Source organism: Tiliqua scincoides, chromosome 2, assembly GCF_035046505.1.
Source record: "Tiliqua scincoides isolate rTilSci1 chromosome 2, rTilSci1.hap2, whole genome shotgun sequence".
Taxonomy (NCBI): Eukaryota; Metazoa; Chordata; class Lepidosauria; order Squamata; family Scincidae; genus Tiliqua; species Tiliqua scincoides.
Genome location: NC_089822.1, coordinates 119,430,945 through 119,451,306, shown reverse-complemented (window position 1 = coordinate 119,451,306; position 20,362 = coordinate 119,430,945). Strand labels below are relative to the sequence as shown.

General features: G+C 44.5%; 1 protein-coding gene across 1 annotated transcript in view; it reads left to right on the top strand.

Annotated features, from left to right (window-relative positions):
* The window catches only part of PTPN18 (protein tyrosine phosphatase non-receptor type 18), a 49,501-nt gene extending 30,431 nt beyond the window's left edge, over window positions 1-19,070 (top strand). Inside the window, exons 10-18 of the mRNA XM_066612736.1 lie at window positions 1,233-1,299; window positions 2,908-2,985; window positions 4,120-4,209; window positions 8,144-8,223; window positions 10,832-11,163; window positions 12,705-12,787; window positions 14,188-14,212; window positions 15,842-15,958; window positions 18,386-19,070. Coding sequence (XP_066468833.1) covers window positions 1,233-1,299; window positions 2,908-2,985; window positions 4,120-4,209; window positions 8,144-8,223; window positions 10,832-11,163; window positions 12,705-12,787; window positions 14,188-14,212; window positions 15,842-15,958; window positions 18,386-18,453 — 940 coding nt within the window. The 3' untranslated portion in view covers window positions 18,454-19,070. The remainder of the gene's footprint in view (window positions 1-1,232; window positions 1,300-2,907; window positions 2,986-4,119; window positions 4,210-8,143; window positions 8,224-10,831; window positions 11,164-12,704; window positions 12,788-14,187; window positions 14,213-15,841; window positions 15,959-18,385) is intronic.
* Window positions 19,071-20,362: the final 1,292 nt, after the last annotated feature.

Genomic DNA, 20,362 nt, shown 5'->3' with positions numbered 1-20,362 from the left:
TCATTGAAATACCTGTGTTCTATCAAAAGCTATAGCCAAATAACCAGAAGAAGAAAGACACTTGCCTTACGTTATAAAAAATGAATTTCCTTAACTCAAAACTGACCAGTGAGCCTGAATGCTATGAGAGCTAACAAGGTGTTATTATGACACAGCATGGAACCAATAAGATGTTATCATGAGTCAGCTCCCTTTTCCATGTATCAGAGCTAATACTCAAACTCCTGTTCAGTTTTGAGTTGCTACCCTCCTTAAGGAGGTAGCATCCCAAATGAAAATGTGAATGCCTGCTGTAGGTGGGTTGCGACTTCCATGTTGGGAAACAGTGGTCTAGCTCAGTGGTGTCCAAAGTTTTTGGCAGGAGGGCTGCATCGTCTCTCTGACACTGTGTCGGGGGCCAAGGGGGGGGAAAAAGAATTATTTTACATTTAAAATTTGAATAAGTTTACATAAATGAATATATTAAAGGTGAACTTACATGAATGAATGAAGGTCTTGCAATAGCTCAAGGCCTATAAAAGGCCTTGCACAAAGCAAGGCTGGCCTTTCCTTTGCTGCCACTACTGCATCACAGATGTGAAACAACAAGCATTGGAGGGAGCCCTCATCCCACAGCTCACGTGAGAGGTCAAACAGTTCCCTCACACTGAGAGCAGTTGCATTGGGCCAGTGTGGGCTCCAACAAATCTCGGGAGGGCCAGAGGCTCATTGGAGACTGGGGGCTTCCTGAGGGCCACATTGAGAGGCCTTGAGGGCCGCAAGTGGCCCCAGGGCCAGGGTTTGGGCACCCCTGGCCTAGCTGGATCTTGATTTCTGCCAGATTAACAGGAAAAGATGTACAAACTATATTGATGATGAGCCACTAACAGCCCAATACTAATTTTACAGTGCTGTTGCAGCTGTGCCAGCGGGGCATGTGCTGCATCCTGCGGTGTGGGCGACGGTCATGGAGACCTCCTCAAGTTAAGGGAACTTTTGTTCTCTTGCCTCAGGGCTTCATAGCTTCTGCATTGGTACTGAAAAGTTGGTTAGGACTAAGCTGTGAATCAGGCAACTTAACTGTGGCGCACAAACGCATGGTATTTTTTTTTAATGTGGTAATCTCATTAAAACTGAAGGAGAAAGAACTATTCTCATTTGCATTGCAGTTCTTGGCCTGATCTGAAATGGCATTTAGTTATTTTTAACATATTAACTTTTGCCATCTTGTCCTTCCCATCTCTGTTCTACAGTGCTGGCTGTGGGCGGACAGGTGTGATCTGTACACTAGAATACATCCGGCAGCTGCTTCTCAAACAGGTATTTCCAACATTCTAGGTTGTGTTTGCTCTTCCTTGGGGTAGAAGAAAAGGGCTAACTACTGGATAAATTTGGTCTGATGGTCTAGCTGTGTGTTTGTCAGTCTTGTCCCTTCTGATCTATTTCTATAAGCAAGTAGAATCCACCACAGCTGCAGAAGCATAATGACAAAATATGTAGTGGGGGAGCATGTTGGAAGATGCTTGCAGAGTGACATATAGGCACAGAGAAAGTTTTAAAAGGGGATTGGACAGATTTATGGAGGAAAAGTCCATCACAGGTTACAAGCCATGATGACTATATGCAACCTCCAGGTTTTAGAGGTAATCTGTCTTCGAATACCAGATGCAAGGGAGTGGTAACAAGAATCTTGTTGTCTTGTGTGCTCCCAGAGGCATTTGGTGGGCTACTGTGACATACAGGAAGACGAGCCTCTGGCCTGATCCAGTGGGGCTGCTCTTATGTTCTTAGTATCCATGTATAAATTAGAGCTGATGCTGGTGCTAGGCTTCTGCTGCCATGATGGTCAACACATAAGCTGGAGTTTTGATACAATGTGCTGCTCCTTTCTGCTGGATGCCAGTGTCAGACTTATCTCCTGTGATATCTGAGGATGTGACATAAAAATGAGCGTGGCCCTATCATACCACTTTCAACTCTTTTCAAAACAATTTAAAAACTTTTTTACAACTCTTTTAAAAACGAACCTCCAGCTTGTGTCACAGGTCATGAGTATAGTAAATTATGTTTGAATCCATGCAACTCAAGTTTTATAAATTAACCATGGTTCATATATTGCACTTAAATGATGTTTCTGGGCAGTGAGAATTTATGATTGCTGCTGGGTTAGAATAGTTGGTACTCAGCTGGCCAATCCCAAGACCTCAGGCACATAGAAAAGGCATGAGAAGGGATTATTTAAGGGTATAACCAAAAGGTGTTCTAGTCCTTAATTCTGGAGTTCCTTGGGCCCTAGGGAGTTTTACCCATTTTACAGAATAAGTTGGATTGGATCACTTCAGGAGTGAGTGAGTGATATTTTTGAATACTTCCCCATGTTTAAAAAAAAATTGCCTGCATGTGGTGACCTAGCACATCAGAGAGAAAATGTTACCACCAACTTGTTCTGATGTGCTAGTTTACTCTGTGTGTGTGTGTGTGTGTGTGTGTGTGTGTGTGTGTGTGTGTGTGTGTGTGTGTGTGTGTGTGTGTGTCCATTGGGGGAGCATTCCAAAACATAACAATTCACCTACAGTCTGAAGAAGTACAGTCAAGAAATCTATCACCTCAGTCTACTTTCTTGCTCTTGATAACATGTATAATGGGTCTCAGTAAAGGCTGATTCTGGGAGAAATGGTGGTTGCCCATTGGCATCACCGCTGCTTTGACCACCAAGAAACTGGTAGTTCTCAGAAAGCCTCCTTGCTTCCCTTGCCCTCTCTTAGAATGCCCTCACATGGGTCAGAAGGAACAGTGAGTGAAGTGGGGGAAAGTAAAGCAGAATAACAGATGTTTGAACAGAGCCATGTTAAGATACTTTGATTGATAACGCTATGGGAGATCAACGCTAGTGCATCTATAGGTGTCAATTTCTCATCTGTCTTTCAGAGAATCCCTCCACATTTCAGCATTTTTGATGTCGTCCTAGAAATGAGGAAGCAGAGGCCAGCTGCTGTTCAGACTCAGGTGGGCCCCATACTGATTGCTTCCATCCTCATTCCCATTCTGCTATGTCTAATACCCCATTTTGCCTTGCCATTTTGCCACACTCACTTGGTGTTGGTGGGGAGGGGGGCAGTGTTGAGACTGGGACTGCCTACCTGAACACTTGGTGGCTCCCATTTACAGTGTGATGTGTTTTGCAAGCAACACTCAACATCGTGTTTCTTCTTGAAAATTAATCCAGATCTTGTGATTGGAAGTGTGTAATTCTGCATTGTTTGCATGTATTTGCTTCTTTGCCAGAATTGGTGACTCCATGGGAGGGTACAATGCATTTTTGTGTACATGTTGCACCCCCACATTGGGACCCTGCAATTGGGGGATGGGCCACATACTTTCATATAGGGCAAGCAGGTTTTGCTGGGGACCCTGGGAAAAAGTTCTACACTGGGTCCTATAAGAGAGAGCCAGAATGGACTTGGATTGCTCTGCCATGAAGCTTCTTGGATGACCTTGGACCAGTCACTATCTCTCAGCCTCACCTACCTCACAGGGTTGTTGTGAGGACAAAAGGAGGGAAGGAGCTATGTACACCACCCTGAGCTTCTTGGAGAAAGGGTGATATAAAAAATGTGAACAGTAAATAACAACCTCCATTCACCATTTGATGGCGCATTGGGCACTATCACTGTCACCAGTACTAAAGGTTCCAGTCTTGGCCCTGTGCCTGACTTGGCCAACTCTGGATGCCAGTCCTGGGCTGTGGCCATGCAGCACTGTTGTCCCCAAATTCTGCATTTTACTTTTTCCCCTGTGAAAGAATAGCGACCATTCACCAAGAGTGGAGAAAACAGAGAGGCCCATTCAGGGATGCCATTTTACTGGGAACTAAAACTGTTCCCCACCCCTGCTAGTCTCAGGATAGGTTTTGGTGCTTCTCAACTGCAACCTTTACTCTGCACCTTAGATCTCAGTGGGGGCTGTGAAGAACTGAACGCGCCTCTAGCTACAGAATCTCATCCCTTCACTGGCATGTCCTGGTCTTCGGCTCCATGTGACACTGGAATGTGGCAGAACCTCATGGGCTTAAGGAACTGGTTTTTACAGTGACATAAATGGAAGCTGTTCACACATATCCATCACCTCTTTTCTTGATAGGAGCAGTATGAATTTGTATATTATGCAGTTGTTGAAATGTTCCGGGCTTCCCTGAATGTTTGTAACCCAAACTATGAAAACCTCAAAGAGGTAAGACCCCCAGAATCCCTCTAGAATTTGATACCCTGAACAAAATGTAGCTTTGGTGCTGTTGCAAATTTCATCCACAGAGGGGCAATGCACCCTTGTTCAGCGATGAAAACATCCCTTCTCCTTGGCCCTCACCACACTAAGCTACTTCCCTCTGGCTGTGATTGTGAAATGTTGGGCTTATTTTCCGATTCAACTGCCTGCTCCCTCCCCTCCACTTTGACTACTGTTGGGCAGGCTTAAAATCCACTCCACTTTGTGCCCAAGGTCTCCAATCTCTGAAGACTACTTTTAAAAGAACCACCCACCCATACCTTTTCAAGAGCCTATGTTGGTTAATTGAACCTGGCAAAATGTTTTGAAATAAATACATTGTAAAGCTTAATAACTTTGTGTTCATGAACTGGATTTGGTGAAAGTTCTGAAACAAACTTCTAAAGATATAAATATTGCTGCTTTGTACATGGATTGGATTCTTGCAGGTGTGTCCTTGATGACAGTTTTATGCCTCTTAAGAAAGATAATTCTCCGTGAAAAGAGGAAGAGCTAATCTTGGATTCTGAATGCTGCTAGACACTATTTCCTTCTTCTTGTGTAGTGCATTGTGTAGTGTAGTGCATCTTGTGTACTGCAAGGCTTACTTTGTGTTCAGCACAAGTGCATTGTGTTCAACAAGGCTTACTTTCATGTATATGCACATAAGATTGCAGCCTTGGGCCCTAGTGCTGTTTCATTGTGCACCAAACTATATGTTACTCAGAACACCCCTGAATGGCTGTGTTATTGTTTTTACGTTAAAGTAGTCATACTGGAGAGGGGCTTTAATTTTTATTGGAGCAGTGGCACTGAGTGAGGAGAGTCTAACCCTTTTACTCTTTTTCCAATCTACATTGTATCTCTACCCCAAGCTGCTGTTCATCCTGGGGGAGCCAGGAGAGAGGGGGAAGTATAGGTATCTGTATAAAAATAAGCCCAGCTAGCTGCCTTTCTCTGCCTGCCTCACACCCACATACACCATCTGAAACTTTGCTGAAGCTTTTGAGGAAGTCCTTTTTTTCAAAGGCTTCCTTTTGCATTCGACATGTTATTGCTCAAACGTCTGCTCCCTGGCAAGGCTGAAGTCGTCCTGATACCACATTTGTCGAGAATTTGGTGGCTGCTGTTGTAAGGTACCCGCTATGAGACTGGGAGAGATATTGTAGTGTGGGGAATTGAGATGGGGGTTTCAAGGATGCCATCAAAAATCCCCAGTTTCTTTCTGCAAAGATGAAAAACCAGTGGGAGGGGGGAGCTGACTTACAAGTCGAACTTGTTTTTAGCTGTTTTTAGTTTGTCAGATCTGTCTTCTGTTGTTTTTCTTTATCATTTGAGAGTTTCTCCCAACTTCAGGTCTCCATACCCTTGCTCTCATCCCTGTAAGGAAAGGTGGAGGGCAGACTGGGCACAATGCCTGGCAGTTAGCAAGCGGCACCTGCTTCGCTATTCCCACTTCACCCTTCCAGCTGGGACAAACTGGGAGTAATTGAGGGTTCAATCCTATGCAACTTTCCAGCACCAATGCAGCCACAATGTAGCCCTGAGGTAAGGAAATAAACATTCCCTTTTGCCTTGAGGAGGCTTCTGTGAGTGCCCTCCCCTGCCATCACAGAATGCCATGCATGCCCGGTTGCACAGCTTCATCAGCGCTGGAAAGTTGGATAGGATTGAGTCCTGAGAAAGATAGATTTCTGCCACTATCCCAGTGAAGAAACCAGGCAGAAGGAGATTACTTGGGGGAAACCTCCCTCTCAGTAGGCCCAAGAACACCAAACACCAGGGACTCCTTTAAAACCAAATAACACTAGAACCTGACCATCTGAGAGAGATATCAGAGTGAATTAATACCAGGTAGGTTCAACTGTTTAAAGGCAAGAAGTCTACTTTAAAGGTAACAAATATATCAGGAAAATGGAAGGGACATTGCAAGGGTTAAAATAAGGCATGGGGTGACTTTACAAAAAGAGACAGAAGAGAGGGTAGAAGCAAGGTTTGGCAAGGATGCTAAAAGGCAAGCTCGATGCTAAAAGGCAAAATGAACTCTGACACATCTTACTGGGTATACTTATCCTCGTGCTGTCCAGCTGTACTGATCTAGAAGCACCAGTGGTGGACTTTTAATAAGGCATCTTTCTAAGAAGCAGTTAGTAACATTTAACAATTACCTTTCAATCACGAGGCACTTGCCCAGACCACAAAATGAAGTCACCGTGGTTGGCAAGATTCTATGTATGTATATATGCTTGGACTGTGAATGAAGGTGAGACCTTCATTCACCTTCAGTGAAGGTGAGACCTTCATTGAAGGCTCAAGGCAGCTAACAAAAATAATTGAAACCATAAAGATACAGTCAGATAAATGCCAAAGCAAGTTCTGAAAACAGCAACACATAGAGCAAAATACAATAGTCTCATTCAGAACTCACCTCCAAAACATCTGAGGAGGATTTGTCCTCTGAGCTATAGACATAGCTGTGAACCTCTCCAGAGAGCTAGTTCTGCAGTCTTGGAGGTCTTGGTGCTGCTCAGCATCTCTAGATGCACAGCAAGGTGACCTCTGGTGTCCACTTCTTACCTTACCTTCTCACTGAGAAGAATGAAGTGGGTTTGTTTCATTCTTAGTGAGCTGTAGCTAGCACCTACTAAGTTCCCTACTACTACCACCACCACACTGCTCCCCATGTACCATCACAATGCTACACAGACTCTGAGAAGGGGGATGGGACAGGGCAGGCAACAGCCACCAGCTAGAGTGCTGTTGCTTGCAGAGAGTTAAAGAAAGCTACATTAAGTAAGAGAAGTGAACCCACCCAGCTGGAAGCTGCCTCTTGCTGGCTCAGCCCAATCCTTGTCAGGGAGTCAGGACTTCCAGCCTTCTGGAAATGCTGGGCCCTCTGCAGCTTCCCACGGGTCCCTTGCACTGATGTCAGCCCTGCTCTTCACCACAGCTTTCTCCTTGCCTCACGTTCGCAGAGAAGGGCCTAACCCTCACACCAGAAGCAGCAGTGAGATGTGTGTAGGAAAAGTTGGTCTCACCAACACCAGATGTTGGGAGCTGTCCTGCTTCAGATTGTAGGTGGGGCTCATGTGATTGAATCCTCCATCTTACAAGAAAAAGAAAACTGGCAGGAAGAAGGCTAGGCATAAATCCTTCCCTCTAACTTCTAATTTTCTGTAAGCAGAGAATGTTCTATGTACAGCAAGAGGAACTGGGCGAGGAAGCAGGGAAAGCCCCGTCCCAGTGGTCTGTCTGAGGAAACAGTGTTAAATAGCAGTTCTTGCTCAAAATCTTAGGTAAATCTCAATGTGGAACACATGGGGCGTATCGGGGACTTTACAAGGGCAGAAGGATAGTATGAATGGACATTTAAGGGCCACAATATAGCACTCTCACTCTCTCCTCTCTCACTAACATGTAGGGCAGGGGTGCTCACACTTTTTTGGCTCGAGAGCTACTTTGAAACCCAGCAAGGCCCGGAGATCTACCAGAGTTTTTTTTACAATGTTTGCGCCATCATAACATATAACATTTATGTGTACAATGTATGTTGGTGTACCTTGAGCCCCACTGAGTATAACAGGACTTACTCCTGAGTAGACATGCCTAGGATTAGGCTGTGAGGCTGCAATCCTAGCCACACTTACCTGGGAGTAAGCCCCATTGAGTACAATGGGCCTTACTCCCGGCGTTTCCTCCCAGAGGCACCTGAAGGCACCACTCCATGATCTACTCATTTTGCCTCGCGATCTACCGGTAGATCGTGATCCACCTATTGAGCACCCCTGATGTAGGGTTAATGCATAATACTACTTGGGTACAAACGTCCGGCTGCCGGAAATGCAACCAGCTGTGCTGCTCTAAGAAATCTCTCACTTCCTTTCTCTTCTGTTTTGCATAGAACCGTCTTCCCCTCTATGACGACGCCCTGTCCCTCCGAAGGTCCGCTGTGCCATTGCTCAAGAGAAGCACCATCCTCCGGTAAAGAGGGCTTGGGGATGGAGACTTGTGCCTAGAGAACTGGCTCCCACCTCTCTACAGAGAAGTAGGGCCTTTGCCAGGCTGCTGCCTCCATTGTGAGATTCCCTCCTGGGGAGGCCCAGCTACTGTTATTTTGGGGCAATGTGGAGGAAGCTATCCAAAGACTTTTTTTCTGAAAAAGGCCCCATAATAGCATATAGTGGGTTTTATTAGAATGCCAGGTGCAAGGGAGTGGCAACAGGATGCAGGTGTCTTGTGTTCTTTTGTGCTCCCAGAGGCACGTGGTGGTCCGCAGTGAGATACAGGAAGCTGAACTACTTAAGCCTGATCCAGCAGGGCTCTCTTATTGGGTACTGTTTATATATTTTGGTATGTTAAGAGGGTTGATCTAAAGACTTCTTAGCCTTGTTTTGTGCTTTGCATTTTTATGCAGAGTTGTAGTCTACCAGGAGTTCATTCTGTCAAGCAGGGCAGGTTTTAAATGGAGATGATTATGATTATCAGTGCTATGGCCTTATCCCAAGCATCAAGCTCAGGCCTTGGCAACCCGATGAGGCCTAAGAGTGGAAGAGGGTCCAAGAATTGGCCAGACAACTGGACTGCCACTTTCCCATTAGCCTTCAAGAACCTCCTCAAGACAGACCTTCTGAATAGAGCCTTTGAGCTGCCAACCCCCTCTTAATTCTTTTGCTATCACTTCCTGACTCCCATAAACTATCCAATGGCAACGCCTAGGATTCTATACATGAATGAGCTTCCAAGGAGGCAGTCAGGAAGTGTAGAGGGAAACAGAAGTCCCAGCACAGGAGACAGTGAGTCTGACACAGGCAACCCCAAAGTTTGGGAGTGAGCTTATCAAGTACCATCCTTTTGCTTATTCACTTTTACCAAGAATCCAAATGATGTTGTTGTCAGCCAGATTCATTCTAGTATTTTCTGTGTTGTCATCCAGTTGTTGTTATTGTTTTCAGAGCTTTTTGGCATTTTTTTTGAAACTAAAATGCAATCACAGTGCAAGCCTGTTGAACATGGGCTGTCAGAGCATTACTGAGATGCATGCATGATTGAGAATTATGCATGATTTGTATCTTAATTGCCTTTTCCTATCAGGTCCTGTGGAGTGGGGGAGATTAACTATGAGCCTCCTTTCATTATTTTTTTTTCCTTTTCTTTCTTTTATATTGATGTAGTGCTATTTTGCAATAAAGCTGATAAGAAAAAAAAGAGAGAGAGAGAAAATCAGTAAAGTCTCCCAGTCCCTTGCAGGAGCAGAGACAGGCATGAGCTAGTATTTCTACATGCATGTTCTGACACATCCAGTTTACCTGTTTCCTCTAGGATCCATGCTGTCTGGCACCTCCCTGCTGATGAGGGGGGTTGTGGGTGAGGCGACACCGTACCTGACCAGGTTGTGGCTGGCCAGGCCTTTTAAATGTGGCTGCAGAGATTCTCCTTTGAGTTGGAAGGAGAAGAGAGGGTTAGTACTTGCCCTCTCTTGTGTCTGCCTTACAAGGTTGGCTAATTCCCATAGTGGCAGGAGACAGCTTGCAGCCCCCAGTCTCTTGCATCCCCTAAACCTCCTGTCTCTTCCTTGACCAGGGCTTTTAAAACCCTCCATACAGACTGCACAGGTTCCACCCTGGCTTTTCCTTCTTGGCTGGAGTGTCTCTGTTGCTTTAATAATGGAGGCTGTGCTGATCTAATCAGCACAGCGCTGCTGACTGCTCCTGTGGCAAGGGCAACAGCATGCATCACATGGCACAACTGAGGATGGGAGGTCTCTGTACAGGAAGTCATTAACAGGCTATCCAAAGCACAGTCTTTCATCAATAATATTTAATTGCACACTCAACTGAAAGCAATAAAAGGGGCCAACGTTGCAAGGAGACAGTTTTTAATTAACGTTTGCAAATAATTTTTACTGCACAGGAGATATTTCTGAGTAAACATTATAGAAGGATCATGGCCATGGAAAAGTCATTGCTAGATAGAACAGTGCTATATTAAGGCTGCAATCCTATACTCATTTGCTGGGAATAAGCCCCATTGAACAGGGAGACTTTTTTCTGAGTAAAGGTGTTTAGGATTTTGCTGCATGAAACATGCAAAATCACTGTTTTAATTCTGCTTCCAACTGACTGCAGGAAAGCAATGCCTCAGTAGTGCTAAAAATGGTGCTGTTGTGGAAGGAGTTCTGGTCCATGGCTGCACGGTATGGAGGAGGACCAACTAACTGCTTGAATAATGCCATTCCCTGACTTGAAGGAATAGCAAAGACTCCAAAGACCCCACTGAGGCAGTTTTTTGGGCAAGGTCCCAGACTGAGCCACGGTTAATATGTAGCAATAAACTCTGTACAGTATAAGGCTTCTCAAAGCAGTTTTCGTTACCAACTGCTCAAATTCTACTTGGATTCTGCAGAAATTGCTTTTCTGCCAGGGGATTAGCTAACAGAAACCACTTAACAAATTGAACTTTACAGCCATGCCTGTTTGTTCTGGTACAAACTTTAAGTGGGCTCATAACCCCTGAAATTCCGCTTAGACAAAGTGGAAGCACACACACAGCAGAACTGTCTTTGAGTTGGACATTGTACTCTTTGTTCTAGGAGTATCTCGGTGCCAAGCGACCCCTCCCCTGCAGCACTTCCAGAACTGCCGCCAAAACTTGTCAGAAACATGGGCGATACCTATGCCGTGGTGAACAAAGGTCGGCGAAGTGGAGCAGGAACTTCTCCTGTCACTGAGACAAAACCTGACGGAGACACACTTCTTTATGCAGCTGTGAAGCCTCGGAGCAGCAACGTGCCTGACATCGCAGCCATCGACCCCAATGCTTTTGTGGGAATGCAGAGCAGCCACTCGCTGCCTGGAAGCCCCATACGACACGCATCTCCCAACACAGCTTGTGAATATGGCCATATTAACCCATCTGTTCCAGGTGATGTATGGACAGGGCTGGTCTTAGGAGCTGCAGGACCCAATGCAAAACATTTTTGGTGGGGGCCCTACTCATCAGGATGAGTGGCAGTGGTGAGGCACCCAGCAGTGGTGTCACTGCCTCCTGCTTTGGGAAAGGGAGTTTTCAAGCCAGTTGGCCTGGTGGGTGGGTGGGTGGGAGGACTGTCCAGCAGCAATGCTCAAATCACTGTGCTCTCCTCGCATATGCCTCAGCATGGAAGATTCCATGCTAGAGCATCAGCTACAGAGCAAGGTGCACTCCCCTCGCCACCCCAATGTGGGGCCCCTCCAGGTGCAGGGCCCAATTTGACCAAATTATTCAAATTGCCCTAAGGTTCTGTGTATGGAAATAGCTGGGATGCATGTGCGTGTGTGTACCTTGCACATGCCTGATCTCGGAAGCTAAGCAGAGTCAGGCTTGGTTAGTACTTGGATGGGAGACTGCCTGAGAATACCGGGGTGCTGTAGGCTTGTACCATAGTCTTTCAAGACTGAAGGTTGCCAACCATCATCGTCGTTATTAATAATATAAATAATATTTATATACTGCTTTTCAACAAAAAGTATTTCACAAAGTAGTTTATGCAGCAAGATAATGCAATCAAAGTAAAAAGGGGGGCTCCCTTAAGAGTTGTAGAGGAGACACCAGCAGCAGCCACTGGAAGAGATGCCAAGCTAGGATGAAGAGGGACAGTTGCTCCACCCCTGTTAATTAAAAGGTGCCACTTTGCCCAGTTAGCTAGAAGGCACCACTTAACATTTTATAGCAGTTTGTTGCATTCTAATCCCATACATTATCTTGATAATCTTAACGAGCTCTGTAAGATAGGCCAGTAAGTATTGTTGTCCCACACTGTAGATATTGCGAGGAGTGATGTCACTGAGAGAATAGTGGCTGGACACGAGGCTTGCAATCCAATGCCTGCCAAACCGAGAGGCTTGCAATCCAATGCCTGCTTACTTGTTTTCTTGGAAACAAGACCCACTGAACTTACAGGCATTTCCTTTTGAGTAAAGCTGTGTAGGATCAGGCTTTAACCAGCTGAGGAAATATTTGAGCCAGGACTGTCCCAGCTCATCATCTGCTTTCTGAAACTGTCAGGCTAAACTAGCTGTATATAGCTATGATCCCACTAATCAGATAAATGAGATTCTAGCTCTCGTGATGACTAAGAACTGAATGACAGAATTTGAGAGTTGTGGTTATTTGCAGAATTTTTCCACGATGTAGCAAATTTTGACATGAGTCTAGTATTTGTTATAAAAGTTTCAAACATGTATTGAGGGTAGGCACAAATTCTTCTGGGGGAAAAAGCTAATGAAAATACCCACAAGAAAATGCCAAAAGCTCCAGGTGCCATCATCCTGAGAGATTTTTCAGTGTCGTTCTAGGCCTCCTACAACTATTGAAGGTTAAAGAGGGAATGAAATGGGGACAAGATACATGATGAGTCTGAAGGTTGCAGGAGGCCGTCAGTATGGAATAAATGGATTTTTAAAAATCTCTTGTTACCTCTGCAGGTGATGCCAGTCCTAGAGCCACACCCTCCTCTTCTCATACCAATGGTTTGGGGAAAAACCTTCTGAGGACCCTGATATCCCCGGTACATAGTTTGTTGTGTTTTCTTGCCAGTTTCCCATGGGGCAGCAGTAAATTGCTTTTGACCAAAAGCATAAATTAGTTACATTTTTACAGGTTGGTTTGAGATATTGTGGTCTGCACGCCTTGTGCAGCACAGGAAGCCCTTTCAGCCTTACAATGCTCATTCTGAAGAAAGACAAGTCGGTGACTGAAACAGTCAGATACATAGTTTTTCAAAAAGATGTATTCAATTTGGGATTTTGGGGGAACATGCAAAAAGCCTGGCACAAGGCTAGTGACCTAGCCCCTGGTCAAGATAAGCACAGTAACTTTTGGAAGCTCTTTGCATGTTTTGTACTACTGTGTAAATGACAGTATTTCTAGAACCACAGATCAAGTGTCCCTAGGGATTCACAGGTAGTAAGTAGTAAATGGGAGGTACAGTCTCCCCTCTGACTCACTGCAGTGCATGTTGCAGTTAGGCCTAGGGGCCCAGTCATGTTTGATGAATTATATATGAGTCATGTACACAGATATAGGGCGCAATCCTAACCCAATTTCCAGCACTGACATAAGGATAATGCAACTGAGGTAAGGGAACAAACATTGCCATACCTTTAGGGGGCCTCCGTGACTGTCCCCCAACTGCAGAATGCAGCACATGCCCTACTAGCACAGCTATGCCAGTGCTGGAAAGTTGGTTAGGATTGTGCCCATAGTCTCTTGCAATCTGTGTTAAATCTGGAGTAATTATCTACCCCAGCTTCTGTATTCAGTCCACAACGTGGCTTGAATCCCTCCCCCAAAAACATGCACCAAGGATCAAACTAGACATGATTCTAAACTGGAACCTTTAACATCCCGTTTGGATGCATTTTTTTGTTTTTAAGAAAATAGCGTATATGTGTTGAGAAGGCAAAGCAAGTTGAAATTGCAGCAGGAGGTGCTTTAGTACTTTACTCTGCTGTGATTTCATCCTGATTGTCCCTCATGCACGATTTTTTGATGTGAAGTAAGCCAGTGGATGCTTATGTTCCATTTTAAAATTCTTTTAAAAATTTCCCCTTTTAAAAAACCAGGCATGGGAGGAGACCCATCCTGGTCAAGACCATGGCAAGTGTGGAATGGGAGGTTGACTTTCATACTTTTTTCTTGCCTAAAATGTCTTCACCTGAAATGACTGTGAGGTGGGAAAATAGCACCAGCGAAAATCATTATTTATATAGCATGCCACTCAGATATGTGTTACATGACATAATCTGTTCCACCTGCAAAACTGAGGCATTTTCAAATTACAGAACTGGACACAGGTCTAGACCCATGGTGATTCCATTCATGGGGTCGGCAAACAAGCATAGCTGGAGAAACTCATGTTTATATTCCTTTCAATACTTTGTTTTTTGTCTCCAATTTTCACTCTAGGTTTTGTCATCTCCTGCAAAGAAAGGTAAGAAGGGAAGGGGTTTATCCCACATATCCTCAGTGGCGTTGCTAAGGCAAGGCCAGGGGGTCAGTTGCTCATGGTGGTGACCAGTGTGCTCCCTTCTCTGGAGAGGAGCCTGCAGGAGGCAGCAGCAGTTGCTGGGGGGGCGGGCAGCAGAGCAAGGGGCAGCGAGGAACCAGAGTTTGTGTTCATCGCCACCACCTCTCTAAAGGAAAAAAAAGATGCTTTTTGCAGGCGGCGGCAGCAGTGAACATGGCCAGTGGCTACCCCTTGCTCCTCAGCTTAGGGGGTGAGCAGGAGGCTATTGCTATGGGGGGGGGGAGGAGGCAGTGGAGCAAAGGGGCCAGAGACTGTGTTTGCTGCTGCCACCTCCTGCAAAAAGTGCCTTTTTTCCCTTGGAGAGGTGGTACAAGCACAGCTGCTTGCTGCCCCTTGCTCTGGGGGGCGGGTATGACTGGACGTGAGGGAAGGGGAACTGGGGGGAGGTGGCAGAATGAGAGAGTGGCAATCATTCTCCAGAGGAAAAAAAATTGGCAAGAAGTGCCTTTTTTCCCCTCTGTGGAAGAGAGGAGACAGGAGAAGGTGGTAGTGGACACATTTGGAGGCAAGGGGGGGGGAGGATGAGGGGAGCTGGGGAGAGGCAGCAGAGTGAGAGGGCAGCTGATTTTTTTTTCCATTTGTCACATTTTTTGAAAAACTAGGGTGTGACGTCACACCCAGGGTGTCATTTTGAGCTTGGCCCCAGACTCCAGGATAGTTAGCTGTGCTGCTGCTTCTCTTGAAAGTTGAGCAGGCTATGCCTGGCAAAGTGCCACAGAACCCAGGGAGCAGTCTCTCATAGCCTGGGCAGTCACTTCAGTGCTATACACCCCTCTTTGCCCTGTTCCATGCTAGTAGAAACCGAGTTAGTAAGACAGTATAAGCAAAAACCTCCATACTTGTTAATTCATACAGCTCATTCAGTCAACTTCTCTTGGTGGAATTTTGGATTATAGTGGCCCAACTTTCACATCCAAAAGTACTTTTAGCCCCAGCCAGTAGCTGCACTCACAATAAACTGCTTCCAGCTGCACTGTTCCCTCAGAGACCCATGGCAGCTTGGGCCAAGCCATGCTAGAGCAGAAGCTTCAACTAGGACAGGGGTCTCCAAACTTTTCAGTACAAGGGCCACATAGTATATTTTACACATTTTTGCAGGCTGAAAAAAAATTCAGTTTTATTAATGAATGAATGAAATTTAAATGAAGACATTTTACTTGGATTATTTTTTAACCAGCCTGTTATAATTCAGAACAAAAGAGAAATGAGACAATTACAAAGAAATAGTACCATGATTAAACTGAGAAATGATCTATAAGGAGTAAAAATGTCAAACATTAGCAAATGCTGACAAAAAAAAGTTGCTGGGGGCCAGTTGTGGCCCCTGGGCCATAGTTTAGAGACCTCTGAACTAGGAAAAGGGTCCACTTGCATCTTCTTTTAGAGAGGTCTTTAGAAGATGTCACCCTCTAGGTCAAGCCCACCTAGAGGCAAACCTCTCTGTGTTCTGGGTATTGAAAATGTTTGCTCCACCATTCATGTCACAGACTACTTGCTGTCACAAGTTCACTGCCCCCCCCCATTTTCATACAGCTCCACCATCTCCTCGGACTGTCCCTGCACAGGCATATGAAGATGTGGGTGATGCCACTCCTAGAGGTACTTCAAATACTATGGGGTCCCCAACTACTATGGGGTCCTCACCAATGGGTGAGTAAAGAAATCTTTAGTCAAAAGTAGAGGCTGTTGTTTAGAATGTTCCAAAAAATGTTCCAAAAAATGTTCCAAAAAATGTACTTAGCTTTTGCTAAGTAACAAAGCGGTGGCACTCCTTTTTTTTAATAGGGGAGAACTATCTATATTCATGCCAGCACAGTGTCTTCTCCATTGAGTTTGCTACTGTTGCTTTTGCACCTATTTTTTTTTTTTTAAAAAAGGTTGTGAGTCTTATGGGAGAGGGAATCATCTTTCCATTAATTTTGCTACATAAACCACACTGTAAATTTTTTTGTTGTTGAAAGCCTTTTTTTTAAACAGAAAAAGTTAGCAAAGTGGTTTATATAGCAAAGGCATGAGAAGATGGTTCCCTGATGGCTCACAATCTAAAAAGAAACACAAGGGAGACAGCAGTAGCTGGCACTGGGAAAGATGCTAAGTTAGGGTGTATATGCTCTCCCCTTACTAAATAGAAGAGAGCCATCACTTTAAAAAGTGCCTCTTTGCCCAATTAGGAGGACTGGATTGTACACTTCTGGAGGAAGGATAGAGGGAAACAAAAGTCAGTCTCTACCCATATAGGTCATTTGATTGTATATTGGGTGGGGAGGGGAAGAGAAAGAGTACATGTATGCAGGACACAGGGCTGCAATCTTTCATCATTAGCATCAAGGGCGCTGATTTTATTACTTGAAAATGTTTATTTTAGTACATTACAGTCATTGGGGTTGAGAGAGAAAATATTAAAGATGGTCTAATGCTGAATAGCAACTTCTGTTTACCAAATCATACATTATGCAGGTTGAGTATCTCTTATCTGGGTTGCTTGGGATGGGAAGGTGTCTGGATTTCAGAATAATTGCACAAATATAATGAAAAATGCTTCCTCTTTCACTGTTACCCGTACAAGTGTCTACTGGCCGCTTTGACATTTTTCAGCAATATCTGTATAGGTACACACCACAAAGCAGAGAGCAGAATTTACAGCCTATTTGTGGGAATACAGGTTGAGACTAATTATTTGCGTGGATTTGTTCCAAGCAGTCATGTGGATGGCGAAATAAACGTACTATAGCAAATCAGTTTAAAAAACAAAGTTTCTTTGCTTGAAAAGAAAGCTGTGATTTGCTGTGATGTGCTGTGATGTGATTTGCTGTGAGCCTTGCTGACCTTTTGACTCTAAGTCATTAAGAAGACAATCCATCAATCAGTCATCCCCCAAGTGCTTCACTCAGTCCGTCCCTTCACCAATGCAAAGCTATCACCTTTCTTTCACTATTCAGGGGGAAGGGAGGGATCATCTGGAGAGAGAAGGATTGATGGATTGTCAGCTGCCCCCCCCATTAAGGAGGCTACTGTAAAAGGACTGTTCAGTTTTCTAAACTGATTTTAAAGGGGTGTATTTTTCCCCTTTTCCAGGGATCAGCACATTCATTCTCATTTGCTGGGGCGATTTGTGTTGAGTCAAATCCGTGTATAAAAAATCCTTGTATAAATAGGCTGGACCTGTGTAGCCTATTCTTACAGCCTATATGTGGGAATGAGCACAAGACCTTCTAGTGTTCACACCGTAGAAAACACTACATGTGCTCCTTGTATTCACACTTCCACTTCCACTGTTCATGCTTCACACCTTCTGCAGTCCACAGTGGGCTGCCTGCTTGGCTCTGCACTTTGCTGCTTTCTGCACTTTAAAGAAAAAGTCTTGGACAAAAATGTCTAGATTTCAGATGCCCAGTTAAGGGATAATGTATGTACCTGTACTGCCTTCACTATTTCACAATGGCACACCTGTTTATGTTCTGGAGGTACTGATTTCTTGTAAGTTTCTGCAATTTATTCATTTACAAGTCAAGTAACCAGTCACCTAAAAATTAGGGCATTGGCCTTTTACCCATATCAAATTTAAACAATTATTCAACTACGATTCATATGATTAACTCAGATTCCTTTTAATTGGATGACAGGTCTACTAAAAATTATTTCACTAGTTGACAGCCCTGACATGCTGTCTCCTCCTTTTGGCTGAAGCTCCATTTAGTAGTAATGGAAGCCTAATAAGAAAAGATCTTTCCATTTAGGGCCAGATTTAGCTATGTCTAGAGGCAAAAAGAAGAGAGAAGGCAAAGAGGAAAAGAGGGTGTGTGGAAACCACAATAGGCAGAAGTGAAGATGAGTAATTGAAGAAACACACCCAAGAGATTTGCAGTGTGTTCTCCACATCCTGCCCTATGTTAAAGAATTAAAAGGAACTAAAGAAACATCTCTCCAGGGTGGCCTCCACAATTTAAATTCTTGCCATATGAGATCTGAAGAAGGCAAAACAGTTTGCACAAAATGAGCACACACAAAAGCTGAACAAATCTCTCAATGCTCCTTTCAACTCTTGCTATCCTCATGCCTGCCCCTTTTATTTCATAGGGTTCAACTTCCGCATTGGGAAGCCAAAGGGACCAAGAGACCCTCCTGCTGGATGGAGCAGAGTGTAGGCAGCACATCGGGGCCGAAGGGGAAAAAAAGGACACTGCTTCTGCCCTGGAGCAATACAGACTGAATGAACTGCAGTGTGTTCACCCTGGTCTTAGGGAGTGCACATGCAATGAGCATCTCACTGCTCCGGGACCACCTTCCAAAATAGAGCAACTGCAAGCACTACATGCTGGGACTGCCCAACAAGAGGAGAGAGGCAACTGCATTGCTGGAGAAGCTGGAATTCTCCAGCAAGGAAGTCTTGATCTTTCATCCCACTTGGGGGAATCGGAACAATCCACTCTTTACCAGAGCAAGTGATTCTAGGATGCAAGAATGAGGTTGGCTTGGCGGTTTTAAACATCAAAAATGTTAACACCAGTGGTAGACTGAAAAATAAACATCTGCCACTGGACCAAATCCAGCCTCTAAAGACTAATTTCACTCTTATTAACCCACACTTTCCTTTCTTTTCCTCCTCATGCTGAAAATGATCAGCACATCATGAGTGTCAAGGAATGACCAACTTGAGAAAGATTGAAAGCATGGCAAAGCCCACTATGTGCATCCTTGCATTTCAAAATAGCTTCTTAGGACAAGCCTTGCCAGGAGCCACAGCTCAGTAATACAGCACCCATTTTGAAGGCAAGTTCAATCCCAGCATCTTGAAGGTAAAGAAAAAAATTCTTCTCTGAAAGCCTGGAGAGCCACTTCAAATTAGAAGTGACAACCAATCTCAATGAACCAATGATCTGTCTTGCTATAAGGCAGCTTTGTATGTTTCTCAGCAAAACTGATTGCCAACCAAAGGTGTATTGTGATGGCTACTTTAGTGAGTTCTTATATTCAGGATATGTTAGCAAAAGATTGTAATGAGGGTAAGTGAGGCAGGAGGTATGGGGGAAGGGAGAGAAATGAAAGCCTTCCCTTGCAGCTACTAGAAACTAGCTCAAGAGGCTAGCTTCCTGTTTTTTTGTTTTCAGTCTAAACCTTCAGCTCTACAGCTATTTTCAATCTCTCCTTGCATTCCAAGGACTAGAAACTCCCCCCACAGGCTGATGAAACTGTTTAGGAACAGACACTGAGAACCCCACTTTCCTTCAAGTTTGAGATGTTCAGAATCATGCCAGTTTAGCATGTGCGTGGACACCACTAGATGCCCCTATAGTTCAAACTGCCTGTTAAGGACATGGAAACAGAAAGCAGCGTAGGTAACAGAAAGATTTATTATATCAAACATCTGCCAAGATCAATGTTAAAGGTGGCCCTGCCTTCATTATTCCAATCATAACACGCACTTGTACCCAGTTCCACAAAGCTATTTCACAGAGGGGTCTTGGGCTGATGGCAACCTTTTGGTGGCTGTAATTTCACATCTCCCAAGAAACTTAGAAGATTGTTCCTTCACTGTGCATTTTCCACTACTAGAAACAAGAAATTCTATCTCTCCCTACTCCTAACTCTCTGGATGTTCTCTTGAAGAACAAATTTCAGAATTTCCATCCCAAGTTGCAGGGATGGAACTTCCAACTGCTACCTCCAAAAAGGTCTTTATGACCTACCAAAGCAGCAAAAGAAAGGGGAAAGGAGAGGGTAAGAAGGAACTTGGTTACCCATTTTGCTATTTCCGATTTAGGTACCATTAGTTTTCATACAACTCCAGCAGCACTATCAACCTAGTATAACTTCCAACGAGACTGGGAGAAGACAATTCCACCTGTTGTAAACCAGCTGCTCCTTAATTGCTGCACTGAGCAAATTTTCTCTGCCCTTTGAGAGTTGTAAAATTAATCCTTTTTGCTGCGGATGCTTCCCTAGTAGCCATTCCCCGCTGGTGTTTTTGGAATATATGTGTGCCAATAAATTCACAGCTAAGTAGGGGTAGCCACAGGGGTCAGACAGGATATCCAACAGATATCTCAGACAAGA